We start from the raw sequence: 18,497 nt of genomic DNA on the forward strand, positions 1-18,497 counted from the left end.
TCACAGTTAAAAAAAGTGTAACATAAAATATAAGAAAATGCTAATTTTTGTAAAAGCTTTATTTTGGTTCATGTATGAAATTATTTTGCATTTAATAGAACTTTCACTAATTATGATTTGACTTTAATTTCAAATTCTACCTCAAGTTAAAAAATGAAAAACTATTCCAAACCAGATAGATTGAAATTGTGTTGCTTCCACCTTTTGAATGATTGGATTAAAAGGAATTAAAAATAACTTTGGAAAGCAACTTTTTGTTGGGTGTGATACATATGGATGTATAACAAAAATTCATTGACCAGGAATCATGTGAGGAACTCTTTTTTGGGTTTCCTCTAGAGTGGTCTCAGCAGTTTTTGGAGTTAGATTCTCCCTCTTTTCTGAATTTTTTGGCATAATGATTAGCTTTTTAAGTTTTTTCTTTCTTTTTTGCAGCTTTGTTTTGATTCTTTTGTATACTGTCTGTATATGTAAGGTGCACCCCCTGTTTTGACGTTTTATCGATTCAATTTGTCTTCGTCTATCAAAAAAAAAAGGTGCTGCATTAATGCTACATTTCTCTGATAACCTTTTAACAAAGCCAAAGACCACCGTCCATCTTACAGGTCTCAATCCACACACAAACCTACGGTCCCATGCACTACAGCATCTAATGAAGCATGGTTCATCCTCTACAGCCAAAACTTTCAGCCTTTTCACACAAAAAGATCAAGTTAATAGACCACATGGTCCATATTCTGTTATCTTGTTCAAAATGTAAATGGATGGCTGGTACTGAAGGAATGTGGCAAAATTAGAATGCTCAAATTGAAGCTTATTGGATTAAAATTTCCTTCCAAGTGAACCCGTCTAAAACATTACACCAAAAAATAAGAAACTTTCAGAACTGTGCCAACTTCATTGGAGCTGTACATGACATACCGCACTATCATACAGATGTTTTATGAAGTTTATATTAGTGATGATACTTAAAAGAGTAAGAGAGCAATCAAAAATGCCCAACCAATGAGTATGGGTGCTATAGAAGCTGAACTGCTGCAATGGCAGGAATTTTCTCCCTCAGTTTTTGTGTGACAGCCACCCGAACAGTCATTACCCCAGCCGCTGGACCTGTGATTCTGACTTTCACTATTGGTTCATCGATTCCCACAAGTTCAAGAGATCCACCTGCTGCCCCAACAAGGTATGGCCTTATTTCCTCAAGCACCTGAAATGGTTAGCAAGTATGTTATCAGCTACCAATCTCAAAATTAAGCAAATGTGGGCAGAGTATAAAACAAACAGTTCTAAGCAACAGTGTAGGGTTAATGTGTTGTACATGTATATTCTCATGATCTTTAACAACCATATTATTGCTATCTGTTGGATTAATCCAGTACTTGTACCCTTTGGTGCTTACCTGCATATTTTATTTTGATACAGTATGGAAGAATTTTATCTTTTCATCTCATCTCTTACAACTAATTGATCTAGAACTCTAAGACAAAGAAATGTCCAACACTTTTCAGGTATTCATATTCTTCTAACTGGTTGTTCTATCGCTCATATGGATACGAGTCTTATAGTAGGCATCATATTTGTTTCTTATGTAATAATCAAGTTCTCCAAATATATTTTTCAAAATCTATATACATTTATCATGAAAGAAAAATCATTTTTTCTTACAAGCTGACAACTAAACAGTCCTTGAATTTGTTAATCTTATGCAAACTTCATTACTTCATCAAAGTGAGGATTGGGTAGGCACAAAGACTGATCTAAAAGATCTCCTTCTGTAGGGCTAACTAGGATTTAAGGGACAACAAGATTAGTTTGTGTTGCAAATACAGAAAGGAAATTATTGCATCTACATCTGCCATCATCTAAATGAGTATCAGGCATGGCTCAAACCCAGTATTTTCATAACATCATGATTTTTTTAGCCATTTAGTGCCAAGTAACACCCGTAACTAAATCATCTTTTAGCATAGAAAAAAGATGATAGAGCCAAACTCCTTAAGAGTTATAAAAAGGACAGACAACTGGAGCCGACAAAAAAAGGGAGAGAAGTGCAACCACAAAAATAAATAAATAAATAAATAAAATAGAAAGAAGGATTAAAGAACATATTCCTTCAACATTAGCTCAGAAACCTCCATCTATTCAAAAGCCTGGCTATTTGTTCTCTCCTAAGCGTACTGGCACCTTTCCTCTTCTTGATAAACCCACTTTGCCAACTCATCATTCAAGGTCTCCCAAACATAATATACAATAAAGACCATAGATTCCAAGCCACGGAATAATAGATTAGTAAATGGTTAGCAGATGACTACTTTCTCTTGCACATGTTACACCAGTTCACAAGAGTTCATCCATTTCTCATCAGCTAATTTAACAGTTAAGATCTTCGATACAGCAGACCAAGTAAAAAAGAACCACTTTAGATGGAGGAGAAGACTTCCCTCTTCTTCAGTGAAGAAAAGTATTGTTCCCTCCAGAACTAAAGCCTCGAAAATAAGATTTAAAAGAAAGACCATCCCAGCAAACCTCAACAGACACAATCTTACTTACTCCTGTCGATCACAATATCAACAAGGTAAACAAAAAAAGAACCCTCCAACTCCAATTCCGAGTCACCAGATCTCCTAAGAAACCTAGGAACTGTCGTCCTCAATACTTCAGTAACATTCCATTATAAAATCCCCATACACTGCAATCCTGAAAATATCTGGAAAAAAGAGGATGATCATATCACAAGTATTCTAGCAAAACTTAACTCTTTGCCCATTCCCAACTTTAGAACTGGTCATTACCAACCAAACCACCCACTTCTGATGTTTGTCCAGAGCCCTTACATAATTGGTAAACACACCATACTCCATGTTTGATAACTAAAAATTCACACTCACTCTTACTAGAACTACTACTACTTGTAGCACTTCCCTATTTTGCCAACCAAACTCATATCTTCATGCCACAACAGCCACATCAAATACTATCTTGACCACCCCAGGTCCATTAGTTCTTAATAAAAAAGCTGTTACCATTCTAGCAGTTTGTGCAAGAGATCAATAGTAGCCTTGTAGAGGTACAACTTCCCTTGTTCGTTAGAGACTGATTAAAGCTTCTTTGAACCTCATGTTGAGGTTTTGCCATTAGAGCAGCTTCATGTGACGATCAGAAGAAGATTAAAACATCATTGTTTACCTGTTTTAACATGCAACTCTCCTATAGCTTTGTCCAAGTTCAAAGCTCTTTTGAGAGAAATTGGGCCATGGATTAACATAGAATCATAACAAACAAAATGGAGAATATTTTAGAATTGGAAGACAACTCCTGTTTTTTGGAGTTTATTTTATTTTATTTCATATGATTTTTATACTTGAGCAGTTTGAAAAAAATTCATACAGAATTTTCATAAGATATGAGGTAACTTTTGGAAAAGAGTTTTGAGTAGTGTCATTTATGCAACCTAGGTATAGCTGTTATGTTAGGATTCATTGGTATGTCCAAGGTTTAAAAAAAGCCCATAAAGGCCGAAATTTTAGTGGTAGTTTTGTTTCACCAAGAACCTAGGTACCACTGATTTCAGTTGTGGTCATCAAGTTCTTTTTGTCCTTTGCTTTCTTGTCCTGCAACTAGGGCAGCAAGCTTCAAATTTTCTCTCTCTCAACCACTGACTTTCTCAGTTTTATCTGTGCAACTGAATTTGGAATGTTTTCAAGATCATTGACATGCATAAACTTCCTAACACTATCATGCTCTCTTCATTCATCAGACAAGCGAGTTTACAATATTATAGCCAAATAAAAGACAAAACCAAAATGCAACTTCTAACTTTGCACTAATATGTAAAAAAATCATCCAGTTCATAAGATTTTTACTAAAGAAAAGCGAGGTGCAAACAGCCAGGGGATCTAAAACCTGCAATATTTGAAACAAAAACAATGGATAAACCACATGAGATGAATAATTACCTTCTCTATGTTTTCTTCATTCAGCTCAAGGCCAGTTTCTTCATCTGCTATTGGTTCCACAGCTACGATTTCAGGAATCTTTTCCATTAAACGGCGCTCAATGCCCATTTTCATTGTCATTACAGAACTTGGACAGGAGCCACATGCCCCTTGTAGCTTCAAACGTACAACGTTACCATCAATCTCATGTAATGCCACATTACCTCCATCTGAAATAAGATATGGTCGGATCTCATCTAATACACTTTCAACATTCTCTGCAGTTAGTGGCAATTCCACTGCTGAATCCGGGGTAGCAACAGCCTTGACAACTGGAAAAATAACAAAATAGAGGCAATATTTGAAAGACTTAATGAGAAATCACTTGAAAAGCTCACATAAAGGATTAAGTACTCTTTTCGCCTTTTCTAGGCTTTTCTAATACATTCTCTTATTTGCCTATCAAAAAAAAAAAAAGCTCACATAAAGGATTAACTATCCCATTAAAATTGAAACCAATTAAAGAGTTAAAAACACATATACAAAAGGTAAAAGGAAAAAAATTCAATACCCCAGTAACCTAAAACTTCGTAGACCAAATAACACAACTTCAAGATGCCAACAAAATATCACAATCATAGTGTAATGCAAAACTTGTGGCTGAATTTGCCCAATGTTTTCAAATCCTTTAGTAATGACTTGTACAATGCATTTCTGAAATTCTCATTGAACAAATGTAAAATTTACATAACATCTTTCTCAAACACATAATTTTAAAAGCATATTAATATAAACAAGAAGTTTCTAGTTAAATATTTTAGATTTTTAAACATACCCGCTAAGTTCTTTTGCAAATGAAAGGCACTTTTAAGCTTCAAACCTCCTCTTCTATTCTCAAGTAAGAAAAAAAAGCTTCCAAACAATCAAAAAGATGTGTCAAACAGGGCCTAAAAAACCTCAATTTCGCCCCAATAATTAAACCCACTTAACACTACTAAATTGAAATTTGCAAATTCAAATTACCAGAAAATTTCCACACCCATAAAAAGCTATAGAATTTCCCTAACTCCACAAATCCCAAATCACACCACAATTGAAGAAAACCGCCTTACTTTGTTTCCGGTATGACAATTACACCTAAATACAAATTTCCTCCTCCCAATTTCTAATCTTACATCGTTCTCCATTAAATTCACTCATTTCTTTTTCCCTTTTTTTTTAGGGTTACCAATTGAAAATTGAGCTAAATCTTTCGCAATGATTCCATAACTCAGCATCATAAATTCAATAAATTCAACAAAAATTAAGAAAACAAATTCAGAAACAGCTACGAATAACTCAAATACAAATCGACTACCTCGGCTACGTGTTCTAATAGGGTTCCGAATCCGCAGGGAACGCGACGAGGCCCGCCGCCGCAGATCACTCCCCCTCGTGAAGAAGCTCGGAATCTGCGAATTTTTTAACGCAAAAAAGAATAACAAGTAAACAAATAAATAAAATGATTTCGAAATGAAATCATATCATTGTTTATTTTTATCAGAAATTTGTTGAATCATCGAAGAATCGAAACCTTGATGGGTGAGGAGGACGAAGAGGAAGGCTCTAGGGCGTGTTTGGCTCTGCAGCAGTAGGACGGATTCGCCACCACCACGCCTTGCATCTCTCTCTCCCTCTTGCTATAGCGCTCTTAGAATGCTTTAATTTATTTGGGATGAAACAAACAGGGAAGAAGGGAGGAAGACTGCAAAAACTGTTGCTACGGACGAAACTATCAATCTATCAGAGGTCCCACAACTGGAGTCGGTCGAGGCCCGATGGCAGGCTGAACTGGCGGCTGTGTTTTTATTTTTATTTTTATTTTTTATTTGAAAAAATAGTAACCATAATTTGGAAGTTATTTAAAATATTTTAAAAAATGCTTTTTATTGGGCCAACGTTTAAAAAGGTTATTGAAAGCTTTTTTTGTTTTTTTTTTCCCTTTAAAATATAGCATAATTTTACAATTTAGAAAAAATATTAAAAAAACATTTGCTAAAAATATTTTTTTATAATTTATTTTTAAAATAAGTTGTTTTTTATAACAAATTATGTATTTTTTATATTATTCTAAAAAATAATTAAAAATATAGAGAATATTTTTAAAAATATTTAAATAAGATTTGGTTTCTAAAAATAATTGGTAATAATTTTTAAAAATTATCAAAAATTAGAAGTCAATTTCCTCACGACGGGAGTGAGAAAGAGCTTGAGAATTTGAGAACTTGAACTCGAGAATGTTTTAAAAAAATTTCTCTATTGCCTTTGTAATCTCTTTCAAAAATTCTAGTCATTTATATTCATCACTTTGAGTCATCCATTTGCTGTCAACAAGTTTGTATTAAACAACTCTTTGTAATCAAGATATATTTTCAATAAACAATCGTAGGCCCAGAGGAGCTGGAACTTTTTTATTATTATTTTTTGTTGTTTTTATGACTGCCTCTCAAGTGGGCTACTCTGGGGGCAGCTAGAGAGGATAGGGGTGTAGCCACCAGATGGGACGGGTGGCAGCAGGGCGAAGGAGTGGCTTGCTGAGGAAGACACAAAAACAGGGAAAAAAGGAAGATGCTGAGCGGGGGGGAACGAGGTAACGGAGGCTCCAAGGGATTCATTCAGATGAGTTTTTAAAGACGAGATATCTTAAACGGGGAAGAGACTTTCAGGTACGAGCATTGAGGCTTTTCTATTCATCATCCTTATCATATCATTCTTCATGTATTTATCTGGTGGTTTTCTAGCTCTCATGTTATTTGGGTATATTATTGCTCTGTTTTCTTTGTCATTTTCTTTGGGCGTTCACTGCAAAGATAAATCTGGATACGGTTCGAGTTATGTCATCGGCCATGGAGCCCATTTATTTCGGCATGAAACGGGTTCCCATATATTGAGTATTTTGTTTGTTTATTTATCGTTTGAAAGTGTTCCGTTTGAGGTCGTTCATCTCTGTTTTTGGTACCTCAATCCTTGTCTTCGTTTTGGTCTGCCTTTTCGAGTCACAACAACTAGTTAGTTTTATTGTCTACCTGCCCAACCATGCTGAGCTTTCACCACTCCTAGATACCATGCAAGCCATGAAATCTGTAAAAAGTTGGAAATTATTACCTTCAATGATCTGGAGCATTTCCATTCTTTTAGCCAAGCTTCTTTCCACTCAGCACACTGTTAAGTGTTTTAAATGGGCCCAATCTTAGTTTCAATATCCGGTGTTTGGTCAATATACAACATAGTTTGCTGGACCATTGCAGTTACAGCCTGTTTAAGCTGGTCACGTCGTTTCCATAAAAGAGCAATCTGGTCGTTGAGGGTCTTCCACGCTCTGGCCTCGAAGCATAGTTGAAGGATGTCAATGACGTTATTTTTGGTTCCGGATACGTCTCCGGTGAGTCTAATCTGCTTCTCTACATTCAACGGCGCCTCTGTTTCCGCTTTTAAATTATGTTGAGCCTCCATTTTTGATTCAGAGAGAGGACATTAGAAATCGAGTTAATTTGTTGTTGAATAAATGGTAAAGACGAAATCATAAGAGAGAGAGTTTAGAGAGTGAATACCTCCATCAAGCTCGCCTGGGACTAGAAGTCCAGACTGTTGGCGCTGTGACCCACCCGGCACCGCGCCTGACTCCCCACGTGCATGGCTCGCCGACTCCATCATCCCCGTGGTCGATCTCCTCACCACCGTCGGCGGCGACGACAGCAGCTATGAGGACGATCCTCTCGCCGTGGAGGGTTGTGACATCGAGTCCTAGTCCGCACAAGCCACCCTCCAAGGCGCATGCAATGACCATCATTGCCTCATTTCCTAACTCCCAGCACTAAGAGTTTTATTTTTCTTTGTTTAATTTATTTTAGTCATCGACCTTTCCTTTGTTTCACGTTCTCAAATGACCCCTATAAAATCCCTTAAAATTTCAAAGTCCTAGATTTACCGATTCATTCATTTGTTCTAAAAAAAATAATATTTATATTTATGTAGCATTTCGGAAATAACCTTCTCAAATTTAAATCTAAATTTAGTTCGTATAACTCCAATTCTTGATATCCAATTTTCCCGAACTCCAATATTGTTTGTTTATTTATCTATTCATTCGCTTATTATTATTTTTCAAGTTTTAGTCCTTTAAAATTCAATTCTCATGATAATTTTATAAGGTTTTAATTTTAAATGTAATTTTCCAATATTCAAATTCTTAAATTCAATGTTTCAAAATTTCTAATTTCCAAAATTTCTATCTTCGTAATTATTTATCCAATCATTATTATTTTTATTATTCCATTTATTTATTTATTTATTTATTCACTCTTTCATTTATTTAAAATCCCATCTCTAAATAACTCTTCAAATTTTCAGTCTAAAAAATTCCACTATCCATTTTCATCTGATTAAACATTATTATTATCATTATTATTATTATTATTATTATTATTATTATTATTATTAATTCAACTTTCAAAATCTTATTATTATTATTATGATTATTATTATTATTATTATTATTGATTCAACTTTTAAAATATTACTATTATTATTATTATCAATGTTTCAACTTTCAAAACCTTATTATTATTATTATTATTATTACGATTATTAATTCAACTTTTAAAATATTACTATTATTATTATTATTAATTATTCAACTTTCAAAACCTTATTATTATTATTATTATTATTATTATTATTATTTCAAAATCTTATTATCATTATAGCTAAAACCTTTGGAAGTAAGACAGTAAATATGATAGAAGCAAAACCTGTAAATATAGACTATTTACTAGGACGAGAATGGGAATCACCTCAAATAAATAAACCAATAATAAATTATCCAACATCCAGTAGCTTATACGAAAACCAAGATGGAAGTGCAAGTATAACCTTTGGAAATTATAAAACTGTAAATGTAGAGGTAGAGTCAGATAGTGAGATAGAAAATGTAAATGTTATACAAGAAGATATTTTACTAAACATTGAGACGGTAGAAAACCTATACAAAAACTCAGAGTTAGTAAATATAATGTTAGAGGAATTTAGTAATCCAATATTACTAGATGAACAAGTAGATCAAGAAAACTTTGTTAATATAATGTGTAACAACTATACAGATGACCAAATAATAGAACAACTCTATAAAACCAATTTAATCAAAAAACTTATAGATATAGAAATGATAAATCAATTTACTATTCAACCAAAAGTTAACGAAAACATAGAAATAATCTCAAACGAATCAATAAATACAATAAATGAAGAAAAAGAAACTGTAAATGTAAAAAGTGAAATAGTAAAATATAATAAGCCGTATAGCAAGCCAAAAGGACCTAAATGGAAAACTAAAACAGAACCTTCTAGTTCTTTGCAACCAATATACGAATATGGAACAATATTAGATATAGATAGTGCGCAAGATCTTAGAAAAACCATAGAAAATTGGGAGCAATCTTTAAATTCAGTAGGTGTGGTAGTATCATTTGAAAATCAACAAGAAATTTATGAATTTTGTAAAAGCACCCTTAGAGGAACTGTACTACAATTTTTTAGAAACATGGAATAAGAAAATAGCAGTTATTTTCAAGAAGTCAGAAATAATTTTAGTATATCTGTATTTATAAATCTAATAAAACTTTATTTTTTAGGAACAACACAAGAAGATGTAAAGGAACCTGCAATATACCTTCATAAGTTAGAACAATTGAAATTATGTAACCTTTCATATATAAGAGAATATGAACAAAAATTTAGGAAATATGCAATCCTTGCTAGAGTAGACAGAACCCCAGAATATTTAAATAAATATATATTAAAAATACAAGGACCCGTAGGACTTAGTCTATGGAATGAATTTACAACCTCCGAGTATAAAAACTCTCCTTATATAGGTGCTAGAATAGAATTTGTAAAAAATTGGTTAGAAAGAGAATGTGTAAGCATAGGAGAAAGAAGTCAGATAAAGAAACAAGACATAAATCAACAACTTTGTAGAAAATTACATATATGAGAAAATCTAGATATAGGATGCAGAGAATATAAGTTTAGAAAACCTAAGAGATATAATAAATTTTTAAGAAGAAAGTCAAAAACCTTTTATAAAAAACGACCATATCATACAAGGTATAAAAAACCTGGAAAGTTTTGGATAAAAAGAAAAAGAACCTCAGAAAGAAAAAGACAGTGTAAATGTTATTTGTGTGGTCAGGAAGGCCATATAAGACCCGAATGTCCTGAACTTAAAAAACCATTAAATGAACGAAATAGAAAAACCCAAGTAAAAATAAACCTAATAAATGAGTATCAGCTAGATAGTGAAGAAGAAGAACTTATCAGTGAATTAGACTTTGAAAGTGAAAATTCAAGTGTATATAGTGTAGAAGATAGTGAAAATGAAAAAGAAGAAATTTGTATGATTATTGAAAAAGAGGAAAATCAAGCTAAGAAAACCCCTTTAAATTTAGAAAACCTTGTACAACCTTTAGAAAGCAAAATAAAACCTTACAATATATGGAAAGATTTACAAATAATAATCAAAGGAAAATTTTCAAAAGAAGAAGAAGATAGTAGTTCAAAAACTAAGGACACAGAAGAACACACAGAAGAACCAAAAAGTCCTGTAAAAGAACCAATGAATCCTGAAAATATAACCATACAAACAATAGAACAAGTAAATATGGCAAATAAAGTTAAATCTATTATTTTTCCAACAACAATTAAGAAATGCAAGTAGATTAAAAACCCTTATATTAGAAGCAGAAAAAATAGGAATTATAGGAGAAGACCCACAAAAACATTGGAATAAAAATAAGACAACCTGTAAAATACCAATTAAAAACCCAGATTTAACAATAAAAACTGCAGATATAGCATGCAATCTTATAGATACAAAGGAATTCAAAATTCAAATAGAAGAACTGTTACAGAATAACCTCATAAAACCAAGTTTCAATCCCCATAGATCCTCAGCCTTTTTAATTAGGAACCATAATGAAGAAAAACGAGGAAAATCTAGGATGGTTATTAATTATAAAAGATTGAATGATAATACATATGATGATGCCTATAAAATTCCGAACAAAGATTCTTTGATCAATTCTATTCAAGGATGTAAATATTTTTCTCAGTTAGACTGTAAAAGTGGATTTTGGCAAATCAGATTAGAAGAGGATAGTAAACCATAGACAGCGTTTTCATGTCCTTGTGGATTATATGAATGGAATGTAATGCCATTTGGACTAAAAAATGCTCCTCAGATATTCCAACGAATGATGGATAATATTTTTGGAAAATATTCTTTTGTTCTTGTATATATTGATGATATTCTTGTCTTTTCATATACTCTTCAAGAACACATAAAGCATTTAGAAGTGATTTTTGAAAAATTAATTAGTCATGGATTAATAGTAAGTAAAAAGAAATTGAAATTATTCAAGACTCAAATAGAATTTTTAGGATTAGAATTAGAGGATGGACAAATAAAATTACAAGAACATATAGTGCAAAAAATAAATAATTTTCCAGACAAACTCGAAGACTTAAAAACCCTTCAAAGTTTTTTAGGATTATTAAATTATGCTAGGCCATATATTAAAAACCTTAGTAGATTAGCTGGACCCCTTTACAGTAAAACAAAAAACACAGGGCAAAGATATTTTAACCAAGAAGATATTAAACTTATACAGAAAATAAAAGAACTTGTGAAACATCTCCCAACCTTACATTTACCCTTAGAAAATGAATATAAAATAGTCCAAACTGATGCTAGTCAAACAGGATGGGGAGGTATACTTTTAGCTGTAACTAATATAGGAGAAGAAAAACTTTGTAGATATTGTAGTGGAACTTTTAATGATTATCAAAAGAACCTTAGCTCTACAGACTTAGAAATTGAAGCAATAATATTAGTCTTAGAAAAATTTCAATTATTTTTGAACCAAGAACAATTTACTTTAAGAACCGATTGTGAGAATATTAAAAAATTCTTTGAAAACAAAAATTCTTCAAAACTGTCCACCAAAAGATGGATAAAGTTTCAAAACTCTTTAATTGGTTTCAAACCTAAATTCGAACATATTAAAGGAAAAGATAATATATTAGCAGACTGGTTAAGTAGACAAATAATTAATAATGTCGATAATACTAATGATTGATTTCATGATTACAGGAACATGGCTCAAAGAAAACCTACGAAAGCTAGAACCTTTCAATATGGAACCATATGTCTAAACGAAGTGTTGAATCCAAACCTAAGGTTTAACTCTTTATTTTCTCAAAACCTTTTTGAAGAACATAAGGTTATTGTAGATAATTTTTGGTCTTTAAAACCACAAAGTTTTCCGAACCAAAATTTAGAATACGCTTATGGAAAAACAGTGTCAGCTTTAGCCCAACATTTACAAAACCTTCAAAACCAACTGATTGCTTTAGAAACCCAAAAATTCCAAAACCTAAAAATCCAAGAAAATCAAGAAAAACTGATAGAAGATTTGAAAACCAGTACAGTGTCAACCAATCAAACCAGCTGTTCAAACAGTCAACCTGAAGTAATTAGTTTAATTAAGAAATCAGCTCTTCTGACTGAACAATATGAAAGGCTTGTTGTTAAAAACATAATTGGAGTTGATAACTACTCTTTCGTCAAAACCTTTTTTCTACAAAACCAATATAACAAAGTGTTTAAAAATCAAGAACTTTTGTATAAACATTTTAGAACTAAAAATGTCGGGATAAAAACAGGGTATATGGCATATCACGACCCTGAATTTTTCTTTGTTATATATTTAGCTTATGTAAATATGTCTGTTGTAAATAAAGAAAATTTTGATTTGATACCGCAACTTATGGATCAGGGAATTTTAAAAAATGTTTTTATGAACCATATATCTCAAATCCCTGAAAATTTCCCAGAAAAATTGAAAGACATTTTAACTTATCTTTTTAAAGCTGAAAAATATATAGATATTTCTTTTGAAACCATTCCACCTTTATTTCAACCCGATGGATCAGTAGTACCAGCCTATCATCATGTATATATAAAACATAATAAAGAACCACTCATCCCTCAACAAGAACCAAAATGGGAAATGACCCGTTCAAATGAATTTCCAGAATTTTTTACTCGCTTTAGAGCTTTTCAAATCTATGATCTTAGACCAACCCGGAATAAATTATTTCATCTCATTGGCGAAACAAAAACCATGTCTATATGGAGAATAAAACCTTTAGAACACATCATTGTTCCAAACCCTTTTATTACTTCTGAAGAACAGGATTTTATAACCGAACTCAATGTAGATATACCGGAACCATCTTCCTACCTCAGCGATGACGCATTATTTTGGGACAACCTGGACGATGAAAGTTATCATAATCTACAAAATGCAATGGAAGGATGATGTCAGCAATGACGATATTGAAGCAGTAAATGCGTCTTCAACTACAAAAATTAAATATGACAGTGCAAGTTCAGAAGCAGTAAAGACATCCACAAGCCACGTATTATGCATGCAATAAAAAGAGAAGAAAAAGGACAAGAGAAAGAGACAAGAAAGGAGAAGAACGGATGAATAAACAAAAGTCAAAGTCTCAAAAGTCTTTGTATTTATTACCAAACCTCTGAACACCGTAAATATTTTTCCTACCATCCAACCACTTGAAATTAATTCTCACCTGTATTCTCACCTGTCACCTGTAAATGCTTTGCCTATAAATTAGTGGTAGAAAAAGAAAAGAAGTGTGCCCGAGAGAGTGTGTGCAATAGTGTGCAAAGTTATCTGTAAAAAAGAAGCTCCATCATCTTCAGCCTTGTACATTCATCAGGAATCAATAAGAAAGTAAGAATTTTCTGTTAAATTTTTGCCTTCATTTAAATTTATTATGTATTTTTCTTACCCTTAGGGGGTAAAAAGGGGTAAAAAGGTAAAGTAGGGAAATGAAAATTATTTGAATTATTTTTAAGTTTTCTTTACTAGTTAATATCTGTAATATACATGGATCCTTTTTATATAATGTTCTCATCAACATAAAAAAAAAAAAAAAAAAAATCGGGTTATTTAGAAAATTTTGGGTGTAAAATCATGTTTTAAAAACTAGAGTCTTTAGTCTTAACCCTTGACCTCAAACCCGTTTTTGCCGGAAAATTGGCGTTTTAGGGAGACTATGTCTGGTCAGAAGGGGGGTATTACCTTGACACGAAGTGATGTTTTAAAAAATTTTGAATTTTACTACCTGAATTTTTGAGATATCCGATTTCAAAAACTTAAATTTTATACGTTCATAAGCACAAAACCCTTTTATTATTTTAATAGGTGTTTGAAAATATTTTTATATTAAAATATTAAGTTTTCCAAAAACTTTATATTAAAATATTAAGTTTTTCAAAATGTCTGAAACCTTTTATGTTATTTTATTAGGTGTTTAAAAATTTTATGTTATTTTAATAAGTCTTTGTAAAATTTTACACTATTTTAATACTAGTAATAAATGTGTTCACACTTTAATTCAATAAAAAACTTTAATCAAACTCTCATTGTTAACGGAGATTTCAAACAAACTGTTGTTGAAACTGGTGATGGGAAAAGTTGGTATCAGAGCTCCTCTCTGTGTATTGCAGTATATTAATTAGGAAAGGAGACTGTAGATTCAAATTGATTTTCAGAGTACCGAACTTTACCTTACCCCATATAAAGTCTGATTAATTTTGCTTAATTTATTCTGAATCTTTATTTGCTCTGCTTACTTAACATGAATTAGGAATTAATGTCTTTTATTCCTTATCCTCCTGATATATATAATATAGATTATGATCGTGTAAAAGAACTTAATAATAGGTTGTATTCTCAACGTAAAGAATTTAGAGAAACTTGTGATAAATTACATAATTTAAGAACTACTGTAAAAGATTTAACCACAGATATTAAAAACTTAACTTCTCTTAAATATTTGAATGAATACGAAGTAGCTATACAAGAAGCTTTTGATGAACTTTTTGCTACAGAAACCATAATTAGAAGAGAAATTGTAAAATATTATATTGATAATTTATATGCTAGCTCATCTAATTAAAACATATTAGAGATAATGAACCCTCATCTACAAACCCAAGAGGTAAAGCAGTTAAAATTTTTAGTAGAAACACAATTAAAAATAACAAACGAAGTATTACAAGAACAAATTCAGAAAGAAAACCAAAATAATATAAATATTTTAAAAGAAATCCAGAAAAGACAAATAAAATCTGTAGAAAAACTAAACACGGTCTTAGGAATTAGAAAAGAAGCTGGAAGACTTTAAAAACCATAATTTGCTAAGAAATAACCTAGATTATATTAAAGAACAATTAGCTAGAGAAGAAAAATTTGTTAGAAAAGAAATAGAACAAATAAAATTAGAACAACAAAATTTAAAAGAAACTTTAGAAAAAATTAACCAAAAAGTAGATAAACTTTTAGAACAAAGAAATATAGTAATATCAGAGGAACAAAAATTAAATAACCTTTTAAAACAATTTGAAAACTTTAATTTAGGAGAAAAACCAATAATTAAAATAGAAAGAAAAATAAATCCTTTTGAACCAAAAAATCTAGCAATAAAACCATGGAAATAATAGAAGCAATAAACCCTCGAGACAATGTAAAAGAATTTATTGAAGAAAAATTAAAAAAAACAGTAAAGGAAGTAACACATTACAAAAAACAATTAGTTCAAAATTATAAAATAACTAGATTTTTAAATCAACATACTATAAGTTCAATAGGAAATATTGTATATTTAGATTTAGTATCTCCAGAAACAAAACACAAATTATTAAAAAATAAAACCGATAAATATTAATTTGGGATTAATTCAGAAATTATCTATTCACCTCTCTAGATAGTTTCATTATATCAAAATTAGATATTAAAAGCCTATTTGGTAGTACTTTTTAATAGTGTTTTTAACCATAAAAATACTTAAAACCGTTTTTAAGGTAAAAAAATGGGTGTTTGATAATATTTTGAAAATTTAAAAAAATATTTGAAGTGTTTTTTAGAAAAGTACTTGTGAGGTGTTTCTTTAGAAAAAAACACTTCAAAAAATTTTATATATTCCTAAAATACCATTTCCCACTATCTTCCATTTATCTTCAACTCTCGCTTCCTTCTCACTCTTCTCTTCATTTTATACTTCCCTTTCATAAAAATAAAGTTTTTTTAGTTTTTTTTAACAGTATAAATGTTTATATATTTTTTTGTAATAAAAGTTTTTAGTTTATTATAATTTTTTTAATAAATGTCCATTTTAATAATTTATTATTATTAAAGGGCATTTTTGTACTTATGCCATATATTATAAAAAACATGACTAGAATCACTTTTTCAAATTCTCATAAAGTAAAAGCATTTCCACTAAAAGCAATGCCAAACAAGTTAAATTTATTAGAAAAAGTGAGTTTTAACTTACTAATTTGAAAATATATAGAAAAAAGAACTTTAAATTTTATAAATCAATTTTTTCTTCGTCTATTTAAAAATATTTTAAAATATATACAACTTTTTATAACTCAAATAATTATTTCTTGAAATGATCATTTTACTTGATAATATTAAATAAAATTATCAAAGGATTAATTTTAAGTTGATAAAAGGATATTACAAATAAATATATTATAAATTTTTATTATATAATATGAGATGAAGATGATTGTGGAAAAATTCTTTAGGATCCTCAAGCGAAAAAAAAAGTTCATTCTAATCCTTTATTTAATAATGATATAAATCCCCTCATCTTCTTATATTTTTTTTTAATGAAATTGAATAAAAAATTTGTTAGTTGACATCAACAAAAAGAAAAAAAATTAAATTAAAATAAAAAACTAAAGAATTATATATATATATTTGTGAAACCAAGGTTTGGTTACTCTTGATTTTGATGATAACAAAATAAGGTTTAGAACTAATGATCATATTTCAAGTGTGATTAGGCAAGACGATTTCCAAATTGGTAATCACAAAGACAAATCAAGCCAAGGAGAAATCATGAAGAAGAAGACCACCTTAAAGAGAAGAGTTTTTCAAGACCAAAGCTTCATAAGATCTCTTTGTAAGGTTGTTGGTGCACTAGGACTTTCATGCATTTCATTCTTTATTTATGCACTAAAATCATCCAAGAGTAATATTGTTTTAAATATTTTAAGAATTTGATGATTTCATATTTTCAACTAAAACCTTGTGTTAAATGATTTTTAAACTTGTGTTAAAAGGTTTTAAGTTGAAAAAGGTTGGGTGTTGAGCAAAAAAAAAATGGCTCAACTGGTTCAACCGGTCGACCGGTTATGCTCGTCCGGTCGAGGACCGGTTGAGGGAGGCCAAAAAGTTTCTCTCTCTCCCAATGACCTTCTCTTCCCCGTCAATATTGAACCTCAACCGGTTGAGGTCCAGTTGAGGGCCAACGGTCACTTGCCAAGCATTAAATGCTAATGGCTAGTCAACCGGTTGACCCCTAGCTCGACTGGTCGAACCCCCAACGGCTAGTTTGGTTTTTTTCTTTTATAAAAAGGCTCCAATCTTCATTGTTTTATAAGTTTAACCTTCCCAAACCTTTCTTGATTATATTTGAGCCTTGGAAGAGTGTTTTTGAGTGCACCATTGTTCTACAACTTGCATATCTTTAGTGCACAATTCAATCCTAGTTTTTCTTGTATCATTTGAGCTTAAAGTTTTTGCACTAGGATTTTTGACAGATCATTCATTTGTAAATCTTTGAGAGGAAGTTTCTCAAATGTGGGGTATCACTTGAGAGTTGTTCAAAAGTGAGGTATCTTTTGAGAAGTGTAAAGGGTGCTTAGAGCCAAAAGTTCAAGATGATGAATTGGAATCATAATCCAATTGTATTGCTTGAAGGCTTGGTTTGGAAGCCTTGGATTAGTGGAACCTCAAGCTCGGGATTGAAGCTAAAGGAGAGTGGATGTAGGCCGGGTTGCGCCGAACCACTATAAACTCTTGTGTTTGTATTCTCTCTTCCTTACTCTTTAATTTATATGCAATTGTCTATATATTGATTATTATATACTTGCATATAATTGTCTCTTACATTCACTTGTTTAAATTTGCGAAAAGAGACCATCATCCTATTCACCCCCCCCCCCCCTTCCTTTAGGGTGATTACCATAGGTTGGATTAACCTCAAATTCCTAACAATATTAATTTTCACATCATTCATAAAATATGCTAGTTGAAAATATAATAAGTGACAATATTTTATTTTTTTTAATTTAAAATTTTTTTGGTTGTGTTTCTATTTTTTAAGTATTTTATTTTAATTTTTAATTTTTTTTTTTTTTTTTGTTTATTGTTGTTCAATATTCTTAAGAATGTTTGTTCTTGGAGAAAAAAAAAAACCCAAATCAAGTCTCATACTCAAGAAAGAAAATCATACATAAAAGGGAAATCGATTATTATAATTAAGCATTAAAAGGCCTACCTGTTGATTGGTACCATTGAGATGATAGGAAAAATAGTCATTTGGGGAAATAATTATCTAATTTATGAATAAATGCAT

At 31.0% G+C, this 18,497-nt stretch overlaps 1 protein-coding gene across 1 annotated transcript; it reads right to left on the minus strand.

The window, feature by feature from the left end:
• Positions 1–799: 799 nt before the first annotated feature.
• On the minus strand, positions 800–5,787 carry LOC100254178 (nifU-like protein 2, chloroplastic). The gene is made up of 4 exons (XM_002264382.5): positions 5,509–5,787; positions 5,293–5,386; positions 3,957–4,267; positions 800–1,207 (listed from the first exon to the last, which is right to left on the minus strand). Exons 1-4 carry the CDS (start codon positions 5,596–5,598, stop codon positions 1,019–1,021), a joined length of 684 nt encoding a protein of 227 aa, XP_002264418.1. The 5' UTR covers positions 5,599–5,787; the 3' UTR covers positions 800–1,018.
• Between the last annotated feature and the right edge of the window lie 12,710 nt (positions 5,788–18,497).

Source organism: Vitis vinifera, chromosome 12 (genome assembly GCF_030704535.1).
Source record: "Vitis vinifera cultivar Pinot Noir 40024 chromosome 12, ASM3070453v1".
Lineage (NCBI taxonomy): Eukaryota > Viridiplantae > Streptophyta > Magnoliopsida > Vitales > Vitaceae > Vitis > Vitis vinifera.